Genomic DNA, 12475 nt, shown 5'->3' with positions numbered 1-12475 from the left:
CACTGCACTCCACCCTCATTAACTAGACCTCTCCTACATAAAGTACAGCAACTGATCACAGACCAATTATAAGATATTAATACAACAACAATAACAATAATAATCATACAATAATAATAATGATAATAATAACACAATAATAATAATGATAATAATAACACAATAATAATAATGATAATAATAACACAATAATAACACAATAATAATAATAATAATAATAATAATAATAATAATAATAATAATAATAATAAAGGTAGGGAAATTCTATCAGCATCAGCAAATAATTGATCGTCTGGTTTCAGGCAGATGATCAGATGTATCCCACAATGCCTTCATTCAGAGTGTCCTTAATGCATGTTGTTAGCCGTAGCCCCTAGCTAACAGCTTTGTGGCCTAGCCTGTTTTTAGCCGTAGCTTTAGCCTTTTACTGTTTTCCATCCAGAACTTCCTGCCAGTTTAGTTCTCCTTCCTGTTTTGGTGAAGGTTGACCGTTTCAGTGGACGCGCGCTCAGTACAGCCTGCGCTAGCGTCCGCAACCACCGGTCAGTCTCATTCCTCACAGCTGACCGATCCCCTCACAGAGAGGGTGCCAGCAGGCGTGGTCACAGGAGCCGGCGGTGTTTCACTGTCTGAGAGCAGTCCAGCTTTACATCCCTAACCTGCGCAGGTGTGGACAGGGTGCAGTACTGCGGTCACCATGCTGCCGGTCTGGTCATTAGCTCTGGGTAATATGATGATGTACTGAGTGCAGGTGAGGAACTGAGCCCTGTTTAACTGGCTTTACAGACGCCAGACGTTTCTCATTTTAACTTCTACGTTCATTTTTTAAATACGGTATCGACCGGTACCACAGAGTCATATCTCTGCCACACCGCCCAGCCCTAAAAGTGTTCTGCTGAACACTGCGCGCTGAGATCTACCTGAGGGGCGAGCTCGGCTAAGCCTTCCTCCTGGTAGCTCTGTGTTAATGACATCATTTGGGAAAGCGGAGGCCGGAGCTTTCCACAGTCTGGGGAAAAAAAGAGAGTAAAAAAAAAAGGGAAAAGAAAAGGGGGGTAAAGTTTTCCAGCAGCGGCGGCGGCAGCAGCAGCGGCAGCAGCAGCGGCAGCAGCAGCGTGTGTGTGTTATTACCATTTTTGGGCAGCAGGCTCAGTCCCATGAAGGCCGGCCTTAACCGCAGCGTGCTTTTCCCTTTCTCCCTCCCATCTACTTTTCAAAAAAGGAGGGGTTGGAAGTGTGGGAGCGAATTTTTGAGCCCTGCCATTACTCCCAAATACTTTCTGTAGGCCTCGCTCGGCCTCCTCGCAGCTCACAGGGGCACAGCACCGCCGCTCGTACAGTACTGTTCAGCAGGCAGGTGGGCTTACTGTACTCATCCCAGCTGTAACTGTATGGACACTGGTCTATACATTTCACTTCCTTCTGAAGTATTCTGTATAATAATAATAACTTCTTACTCACTTCATCACCATAAACCTGCAGGATTAAATTCAGTGATACATTAAGACCACATCGCCCAGCTCTGCTCTTTCATATACTATACTGAACCTGATTCACATCGCACTCAGGTGTAGCACACATCGCCCAGCCCTATTAAATTACAGCACTTTCATCATCCACCATTCAGAGCTCACACACACACACCTCAGCCCACGTCTACAGACCCGCTACACACACTTCACTCTTGGTTATTGTCACTATTGCACGTTTCCACATTTCCGTTCACACCAGCGCTGAGAAACCCTCCTCGTACAGCTTGTTCTTGGCAAATAAAGCTTCTGATTCTGATTCAGATCCTCCAGATTATCGACCCGTGCAGCAGAGTTTCTCAATCCTGCTTCTGAAGAGCTTAACCCCCCCCCCTCTACCACCCCCCAACACACACACACACACACACTTCACTGTTTTCCTGCTCCAACACGCCCTTTCTGTCCTCAGGTACGAGCTGCTGTGGTAAACCAGGTGTGCGAGGGCAGGGCAGACACAGTAATGCCCGACTCACTCTAAAAAAAGTGACCATTCAAGGGGTCAGGGGTCGTCTGTTGCACACACACACACACACACACACACATCTGTACACACTGGGCTGGAATGGAAAGCGATGCTAAACGAGCTCAGATGAGCAGAGAGGCGCAGACATGCTGCTACAGCACAGTGCTGGAGCTCTGTGGGCCTGAGGACGCAGCTGCATGCTGGAACCTGCAGCCCATCCGCTAAACACGAACACACACACACACACACTCACACTACAAGTCTGGACCCAACAGACACTGCCTCAGACCACTCAGCCTAGCACACCAACACACTGTGCCTTCCTAAAGCACAGATGCTCATTTTATGCTTTTTAGGGTTACTACTAACAACCCCCCCCACCCTCCCCCCGACCACCCCCCCCCACCATCTCCTGTATTTCTGGGACTACTATTACCCTCTTCGGGGCGTTAGTGATGCTACTCACTTACCAGCCAGTACCTTTCTCTCTAGGGTCAATACTCCCACCCATTTAGGAGGTATACCCTGCCCCCCTCTTTAGGGCTACTGCCCTGTTTCCTGGGCTGCAACCTCCCTCTGTAGGGCCCTTAACCCCATTCCTTGGGCCACTACCACCTTTCTGCGACCAATGCCCACTTCCAAATACCCCTATCCCACTTTCTAGGGCTACAATCTACCTCTTTAAGGTTGCTACCCTTGACCGTGGGGCTACTATCCTCCACTGCTTGGACCACTACCCCTATTTCTAGTCTCTCAAACCTACCAGAGACACTACCCAACTCTTTACAGCCATAATGTCACTGTTTCTTCCCTCTTTTCACTGGGCTACTACACCCTTCCTGTGGCCACCAGGGCTACATTTTCCTACTGAGGGCTATTTATCCCTCTGTCAGCTTTAGGGCTACAACTCCTTTTAAGCCTAGTCACCCAACTGCTCCCTTCTCTTAGGCCCACTATAACAGTGCAGGGCCCTTCACCAGCTCCTGCTCCTTCTTTACGGCTACTAACTTTTTTAGGACACTAGACCCATTTTAGGGCCACTACTAGACCCCCCCCCCCCTCTAATTATGCCCATCACCTCCACTCTAGAGCCACTAGCTGGGGAACTACACTACCTTCAGGACTACCACCCCCACCTTAGTGCTTCCAAGGCTTTACTGGAGGCTACTGTTCTACAACCAAGACCACTCAAGACCCCTCTTCACTGCTAACGCCCCTCCTCCTCCTCCCCTCTCCCCCTCTCCCCCCTCCTACCTTCCTCTGCTGTTTCTCCCAGGCTGGGTCCAGCAGCAGGTCTCTGTCCCAGTCGTCCTCCTGCTGCATGTAGTCGTTCTCCTCTCCATCATAGAGGTGATGGTGATCCATACTGACTGAGGCTGATAGAGGAGCTGGAGCTGCTGCTGAGGAACACTCGACACCCCGAACTCTCCCGAGCTGGAAATAAACACGCTGCTGCTTCACTACTGCCTCAGCCTGCCTCTCTCTGCCTCCCCTCGGGTTCTTCCTCCCTCTCTCTCTCTCTCTCTCTCTCCTGCCTTACTGCGTGCAGGCAGAACCTCCAGCGCGAGCAACTGGGGGCAGAAACTTCGCTGTAAAGGGAGGGTGGTGGAGGTGGAGGAGGGAGAGGGGGGGGGGGTACTGACGCGGCATGTAATCTGGTTGGCTGATGATCACGTGCCCTAAGCCCCCGCCCTTTTGCTGCAGAGGTAGCTGCTATTGGACGGAGCCCGTGTCAGTCAGAGTGTGCGCGCGCGCTTCGTTCAGAAGTGCAGGGGTTAAAAAAATCTGCAGTAATTACTCGCGAGTCTTTTCAAAGAGTCGATTCGTCGAGATCCGTTCGCTTACGAGAGTCGACTCCTTTGGCCGTGAGCGCTTTAGCAGCTCCTTGTTGTCCTGCGAGGGGTCCTGCAGGCATCTGTGCAGGGTTCCCTCCACCCCTGCAACTCAGTCTGCTCATTTGACACACTGATACATTACCTAATTATCAGTAGTATTATTATGCACAGTTTGGCCAGAAATATGTGGACGACCTGACCATCACACATAAGAGCTTTCTGTACACCCCAGGAGTTCCGTACGGTGTGTAAGAGCGTCCTCTCGTCCAGGAGATGGCCTTCCTCAGGAGGCCGGAGGGGACCTGTGGGAACGTGTGCCCCTCAGCAGGCCTCCATCAAACCCAGGGGTATCCATCAGACGGCCAGATAGATGATTCATCACTCCAGAGAACACGGTTCCACTGCTCCAGAACCCAGCAGTTTGACCCCTCCACAATATTTGTATTTTTTAGAGCAAATATCATCTTTGAGACGAGCCAATAGGAACGAAGACTTGGTTGCCTTAGTGTTGCTAAACTATTCTTATAGTATCCCAGGTTGTTGCTATGGGGTTGCTAGGTGGTTGCTTTGGTATCCCAGGTGGTTGCTAGGGTGGTGTGGCGCTTCCTTCCCAAAGCTCCCTGAAGCGGTACACCGGCTGGGCTGTCAGGACTCCTGCACGCTGCCATCTCGCTGGAACTGCTCTTATTTACTCAGCATTTCTTTATTTTTTTATTTAGCTGTATTTATTTATTTGACAAACAAACGTAGGTACTGCCAGAGTTGCTAATGCTACTTAGCAAGTTAAACTCACAAGCTAACCCGTATTTCAGACGAACCCAGGCGAACTCTAGCTAACATGATCACTTCACTTCTAGTTCAATTCAACTCGAGATCAAAAGCTTAGCCTAAGGGTGCTAGTTATCAGCGCAGCAGAGTGCAGGTCTTCTGGGAGTGAGTTTGGGACGGGGGGAGAGACTGGGCTTCACACCGACTCTGCGGGACATTTTTGTAGGAGCTTGTGAAACAAAGGTGAGAGTTCTGAGCAGAAGGAGGTCACCGTTCTTGGCCACACTGGGAGAACGGGACAGGGTTTGGGACACGTGCAGCCATCGAAGTGTGCAGCTCTGTGAATGAGACACAGCCCATTTCATGGTAGCCTGAATTCCCCTGCTTCTGAAATCAGAGCGGTGAAGGGTGTCGAAAGGAATTCTGACTGGTTCTGGCTCACAGACTCACACAGACGCTGTAGGAGGAGCTCAGGGGGCATAACATACTAGAACCATTCTGGGTTCCTTAAGTGCTAGATCATCAAGGTGGTGATGAGCAGAGGAAGTGAAGGGGTATAACCAAGGTTACAGAGGTTTCACCTAGGGCAATCCTCTCTGTCTATAAATTCCCAACAAGGCCGGGCAAAGCGCGTCTGCCATGTAAGGCAAACACACACACACACACACACACACACACACACACACACACACACACACACACACACACACTTGCTCCTAGAGTGAACTTCCTTTTATGGACAAACTTTCAAGTGGCACAGTAGTTCGGAAAGTGATGTCTCTCTCTCTCTCTCTCTCTCTCTCTCTCTCTCTCTCTCTCTCTCTCTCTCTCTCTCACACACACACACACACACACACACACACACACAGAGGCTGAGGAAGAGTGAGGAGGTGTTTATGGCTCCTCACTCCCTGAAGTTCAGCTCAGGACTGAGCAGCGATTAGCTTCCCAGTTTAATCAATCATTCTCCTGTACGACCGAGAGAGGCCCCGCCCACACAGTCTCCACATTCAAAGGTTCAACTCCGGGTGGAGCAGCCATCTAAGCGTCAGGAGGCCACAGGTTTGATCCCCAGTGATGCTACAGCCATCCGTCACCCTCTCCCCCATTCGTCAGGGTGGGCCATGCTAGACAACGTATGTTTTCCTTTGAGTTTGATGGACTAGCCTGTCTATCAGCATGACCCACCTGACCAAGCTGGTCATAAAGCTGGTCGTACTGGTTGGCCAGTGTGACCATTATGACCAGCCTAATCACACTGGTCAACCAGTAAGACCAGCTTGGTCAACTAGCTTGGTCTTTATGGTCATGCCAGCCATACTGGTCAACTAGCTTGGTTATAATAGTCAGGTTGGACATGCTGGTCATACTGGTCATGGTAGTCATGATGGTCATGCTGGTTAACTAGCTTGGTTGTGATGGTCATGCTGGTCATACTGGTCAGGTTGATCATGATGGTCAAGCTGGTAACCTAGCTTAGTCTTAACAGTCAGGTTGGTCATACTGGTCATTCTGGTTAACTAGCTTGGTCATGATGGTAGACTGGCTAAACCATCAAGCCCAAATGAAAACATGCCCAGTACTGGTCAAGAGCTAATCTGGTCAACCAGGAAGGTTGTCACCAAACTAGGGCAGTAACGTCAGCAGCTCTGAGCAGACTGGGTTTAATATGTACTGTTAGAATCCAGCGCATCACGTCGAGTCCCAGACAGCATCACTGCAGCCGCCGCATTCGCCCCGAGTCCGTCTCTGTTTTTATTGGATAAGAGTGATGGAGGGAGGATGTGGGAAAGTTGGGCTGTTAGCGCTGCCAACACAAAGATGACGGCTGGAGATATCCTGGTCCGGATATAAAGGCCAAGCCCGGCTCCTGGCTGGGCTTCAGCCTCTCTTCCTCACTGTACCGCCTTTCTGTTCCTCTCCTCTCTCTCGCTGACGTTCTCCACCTATCTGCTGAACTCCGGCCCTAACGCTAACGCCAGGGACAGAGCTCTCTTAAACAACAGACATGGAGACAGGGGGATGTAGCATTTAGCACAAGGTAGCTAACATACCTGAACCTAACAGCTAAGCTACAGGAGGCTAACTGCTAAAGCACACTGCTAACAGTAGAGGCTAGCGTTAGGTAAGCTTAGCTAGCTTTTCCTTTCAAGAGACTGCAGTTCAAAACACCCAGTGGTCGAGACAGAGCACGGCCTACACACACCGTTACAGACGTTAGGTCCGACTGTTGCTGTGGTTCGAGTGTTGCTGTGGGGTCCTGATGTGAAAATGACCATAACAAATGCTGTCCAGCATACCAGCATCCAGTATAGTGGAGTATGTGTAGAGTATAGTGTAAAGTGTAGTGTAGAGTGTAGAGTGTGGAGTGTAAAGTGTAGAGTGTATAGTGTAGAGTATAGTGTAAAGTGTAGAGTATAGTGTAGAGTGTAGTGTAAAATGTAGAGTATAGTGTAGAGTGTAGTGTAAAGTGTAGAGTATAGTGTAGAGTGTAGTGTAAAATGTAGAGTATAGTGTAGAGTATAGTGTGCAGTATAGTAGAGTGTAGTGTGGAGTGTAAAGTGTAGAGTGTAGAGTGTAGTGTAAAGTGTAGAGTATAGTGTAGAGTGTAGTGTAGAGTGTAGTGTAAATTGTAGAGTGTGGAGTGTAAAGTGTAGACTGTATAGTGTGGAGTGTAAAGTATAGAGTGTATAGTGTAGTGTAAAGTGTAGAGTATAGTGTAGAATATAGTGTGCAGTATAGTAGAGTGTAGTGTGGAGTGTAAAGTATAGAGTATAGTGTAGAGTGTAGTGTAGAGTGTAGTGTAAATTGTAGAGTGTAGAGTGTAAAGTGTAGAGTATAGTGTGCAGTATAGTAGAGTGTAGAGTGTGGAGTGTAAGATGTAGAGTGTAGTGTAGAGTGTGGAGTGTAAAGTGTAGAGTATAGTGTAGAGTGTAGTGTATAGTGTAGAGTATAGTGTACAGTATAGTAGAGTGTAGAGTGTGGAGTGTAAAGTGTAGAGTATAGTGTAGAGTGAAAAGTGTAGAGTATAGTGTAGTGTGGAGTGTAAAGTATAGAGTGTATAGTGTAGAGTGTAGTAAAAGTGTAGAGTATAGTGTAGAGTGTAGTGTAAAGTGTAGAGTATAGTGTGCAGTATAGTAGAGTGTAGTGTGGAGTGTAAAGTATAGAGTATAGTGTGGAGTGTAAAGTGTGGAGTGTAAAGTATAGAGTGTATAGTGTAGAGTAAAGTGTAGAGTAGAGTGTAGTGTAAAGTATAGAGTATAAAGTATAGTGTAGAGTGTAGTGTAAAGTATAGTGTAGAGTGTAGTGTAAAGTGTAGAGTATAGTGTAGAGTATAGTGTAGAGTATAGTGTAGAGTGAAAAGTGTAGAGTATAGTGTGCAGTATAGTAGAGTGTAGTGTGGAGTGTAAAGTATAGAGTATAGTGTGGAGTGTAAAGTATAGAGTGTAGAGTGTAGTGTAAAGTATAGTGTAGAGTGTAGTGTAAAGTGTAGAGTATAGTGTGCAGTATAGTAGAGTGTAGTGTGGAGTGTAAAGTATAGAGTATAGTGTAAAGTGTGGAGTGTAAAGTATAGAGTGTATAGTGTAGAGTAAAGTGTAGAGTAGAGTGTAGTGTAAAGTGTAGAGTATAAAGTATAGTGTAGAGTGTAGTGTAAAGTATAGTGTAAAGTGTAGAGTATAGTGTAGAGTATAGTGTAGAGTAAAGTGTAGAGTATAGTGTAGAGTATAGTGTAGAGTATAGTGTAGAGTGAAAAGTGTAGAGTATAGTGTGCAGTATAGTAGAGTGTAGTGTGGAGTGTAAAGTATAGAGTATAGTGTGGAGTGTAAAGTATAGAGTATAGTGTGGAGTGTAAAGTATAGAGTATAGTGTGGAGTGTAAAGTATAGAGTGTATAGTGTAGAGTGTAGTGTGGAGTGTAAAGTATAGTGTGGAGTGTAAAGTATAGAGTGTATAGTGTAGAGTGTAGTGTAAAGTATAGAGTATAGTGTGGAGTGTAAAGTATAGAGTGTATAGTGTAGAGTGTAGTGTAAAGTGTAGAGTATAGTGTGCAGTATAGTAGAGTGGAGTGTGGAGTGTAAAGTGTAGTGAGAGAGAGAGAGATGCTGTAGGCCTGCGGTTAGCACCTTGCTAATTGGTGTCCATAAGCTTCCATTACATGTTAGCTACATCAGCCTCACAGCTCCAGTGCTAACCTTCAGAAGAGCTGAACACGTCTCAGCTGATCAGCTGCATCTGTGGGCTGGGGGGTATTTTTGGTTGAACTTTCACTTTAATCATACACACAGACAGAAGTGTGTGTGTGTGTGTGTGTGTGTGTGTGTGTGTGTGAGGCGTGGGTCATGTGGGCCGTGGTAATTGTGTCTGATAGAACCGTGGCCAACTTCCAGAACATTCCAGCTGCATTCTGGAACCAACCGGCACCGAGCGAGGGCCATGTATGGGAGTCAGTCAGTCACAGTCTCACACACACACACACCAAAATTCCACCAGAAACAGAAGTACTTTAAAGGGGAACTCCACCCATTAAATTCTTCTCATAATTCAGTCTCAGGCATCAGGCAGCGTCTTCATCACCATTAGGTGAAGAACTTTCTGTGAGGAGCTTTTATTAGAGCTTCAGACGTCTGCTTCCCTTCACCTCCACTGTAGAACCACAGCTCTGACTGGAGGAGCTTATCTAGAACCTCCACTGTAGAACCACAGCTCTGACTGGGGGAGCTTATCTAGAACCTCCACTGTAGAACCACAGCTCTGACTGGGGGAGCTTATCTAGAACCTCCACTGTAGAACTCCAGCTCTGACTGGGGGAGCTTATCTAGAACCTCCACTGTAGAACTCCAGCTCTGACTGGGGGAGCTTATCTAGAACCTCCACTGTAGAACTCCAGCTCTGACTGGGGGAGCATTTCACACTAACCCCTCCCCCCCTGACTGGGGTCTGTTCATCTTGTTTGATTGTGGAGGAAATTCTAGAGATTGGTGGACTTTCCCTTTAAGTGATAGAACAGACAGGTGAACGGGTCTTTTCCTCTGACGAGTTTAGATGTGATGGGTAAGTGTGTAAGGACAGGTCAGTGTGTGTGTGTGTGTGTGTGTGTGTGTGTGTGTGTGTGTGTGTGTCAGACTCACATGAGAACCGTCTCCAGACTCTAAGATGATGAGATGCTGATGTCATTTCCTCCATGCTGTAATCTCCTAAGAACCTGAGTGTGTGTGTGTTAGGAATGAGCGCTGATGTCACTGGCCTGTGTGTGTGTGTGTGTGTGTGTGTGTGTGTTCTCTTTCCCAGCTCGGTGCTGCCTCCTGTCACAGATGGATATTTCCTGAAGCTGCAGTTTTCCTTTAACCCTTTCAGCTGCACTCCTTTTGTATTTAGTATGAATGATTCACTATCCACTACAAATCATGCATAACCAGTATGTGTTATTCAGTGTGCAGTACGGGTTACTGAGTGTCCAGTATGAGTTATTCAGTGTCCAGTATAAGTTATTCAGTACGCAGTATGAGTTATTCAGTATGCAGTACGCATTACTAAATATACAGTATGAGTTATTCAGTGTCCAGTATGAGTTATTCAGTGTCCAGTATGAGTTATTCAGTGTGCAGTACGGGTTACTGAGTGTCCAGTATGAGTTATTCAGTGTCCAGTATGAGTTATTCAGTGTGCAGTACGGGTTACTGAGTGTCCAGTATGAGTTATTCAGTGTCCAGTATAAGTTATTCAGTACGCAGTATGAGTTATTCAGTATGCAGTACGCATTACTAAATATACAGTATGAGTTATTCAGTGTCCAGTATGAGTTATTCAGTGTCCAGTATAAGTTATTCAGTACGCAGTATGAGTTATTCAGTATGCAGTGCGCATTACTGAATATCCAGTATGAGTTATTCAGTGTCCAGTATGAGTTATTCAGTGTGCAGTACGGGTTACTGAGTGTCCAGTATGAGTTATTCAGTGTGCAGTACGGGTTACTGAGTGTCCAGTATGAGTTATTCAGTGTCCAGTATAAGTTATTCAGTGTGCAGTACGCATTACTAAATATACAGTATGAGTTATTCAGTATGCAGTACAGGGTACTGAGTATCCAGTATGAGTTATTCAGTACGCAGTACGGGGTACTAAGTATCCAGTATGAGTTATTCAGTACGCAGTATGGGGTACTGAGTATCCAGTATGAGTTATTCAGTATGCAGTACAGGGTACTGAGTATCCAGTATGAGTTATTCAGTACGCAGTACGGGGTACTGAGTATCCAGTATGAGTTATTCAGTGTGCAATACGGGGTACTGAGTATCCAGTATGAGTTATTCAGTACACAGTATGGAGTACTAAGTATCCAGTATGAGTTATTCAGTGTGCAGTACGGGGTACTGAGTATCCAGTATGAGTTATTCAGTGTGCAATACGGGGTACTGAGTATCCAGTATGAGTTATTCAGTACACAGTATGGGGTACTAAGTATCCAGTATGAGTTATTCAGTGTGCAGTACAGGGTACTGAGTATCCAGTATGAGTTATTCAGTGTGCAGTACGGGGTACTGAGTATCCAGTATGAGTTATTCAGTACACAGTATGGGGTACTAAGTATCCAGTATGAGTTATTCAGTGTGCAGTACGAGGTACTGAGTATCCAGTATGAGTTATTCAGTGTGCAGTACGGGGTACTGAGTATCCAGTATGAGTTATTCAGTACGCAGTATGGGGTACTGAGTATCCAGTATGAGTTATTCAGTGTGCAGTACGGGGTACTGAGTATCCAGTATGAGTTATTCAGTGTGCAGTACGGGGTACTGAGTATCCAGTATGAGTTATTCAGTGTGCAGTACGGGGTACTAAGTATCCAGTATGAGTTATTCAGTATGCAGTACAGGGTACTGAGTATCCAGTATGAGTTCCAGAGGGAGGAACTGAAGGCTGGTATTTAAAGGATGAAAGCGCTGATGATGGATCCGAGCATCTGGAGTCGGCTCGGTTTGGGTGACGCATCAACAGAAGCCTTTAATCACAACATCAAAGCCCACATGTTCACGTTCAGCACAGGCTGAGGGCTGGTTTACTCACCCAGCCTGGAGCTCGGGTGTGACCTCAGGGAGGGGCGAGCAGGTTCAGAAGGTCAGCAGTAGGTCAGCTTCGACACTGGAGGAACGGTGGAGAGCCTCCCTCCTTGCCTTGCTTTTCTTCCCTCGTGTTGCAGTAAGGACGGAGGGGCGGGCTGTTTTCAGACTGGCTGTTCAGCTCTACACCATTTATTCACTCAGAGACTCGACCACACCTTTAATTCCCTTAACACTCTTCTGAGAATGTCTTCCATCTCAGACGCTTTCATTTTGTAATGCTGATCAGTTTATTAACAGATTTACCCAGCAGCCCCTTCATTGCTAACCTGTGGGGTAAAAGCTTCCCTTACCTGTTAGTTACATTAGCTAGTGCTAACTGGCTAAAATGGACTTCATCCAGCTGCCCGTTGCTCAGTCTGCAACAGCTTTAACTGAACAGTTCTTTATTATAAGAAACTGATAAATATGATAAAGAAGAGTCTTTAAAGACGTCTGAGATTAAAGAGGTCAAGTCTTACTGACCAGAGAAAAACTCACTAGCTAAACTAATCTGACGTTTAATAACTGAACTGCTCCCACTGTGTTTCCAGAGCAGGTACAGTAACCAACACACCTTTTGTTTGATGCATCATCACCATGACAACCGGTCCCCAGCAGATGGGATGCAAGCTGAATCCATCGCATCACCATGGCGACCCTTCTTGCTTCGTCGAAGGCCTCTCAGCAACACATTGCCAAAACACAGGCATAGAAACACACACACACACACACACACACATATACATACATACATACATACACACACACATACATAGGCTGTATG

The 12475-nt window shown here is 46.5% G+C and overlaps 1 protein-coding gene across 1 annotated transcript in view; it reads right to left on the bottom strand.

Moving 5' to 3' along the window:
* Positions 1-3573, bottom strand: part of actn1 (actinin, alpha 1) — a 35309-nt gene extending 31736 nt beyond the window's left edge. The window contains 1 exon segment of the mRNA XM_072677245.1: positions 3247-3573. Coding sequence (XP_072533346.1) covers positions 3247-3357 — 111 coding nt within the window. The 5' untranslated portion in view covers positions 3358-3573.
* Positions 3574-12475: the final 8902 nt, after the last annotated feature.

The sequence above is a fragment of the Salminus brasiliensis genome, chromosome 4 (genome assembly GCF_030463535.1).
Source record: "Salminus brasiliensis chromosome 4, fSalBra1.hap2, whole genome shotgun sequence".
In the NCBI taxonomy this organism is placed as follows: domain Eukaryota; kingdom Metazoa; phylum Chordata; class Actinopteri; order Characiformes; family Bryconidae; genus Salminus; species Salminus brasiliensis.
This window is presented reverse-complemented; position numbering and strand designations above follow the sequence as displayed.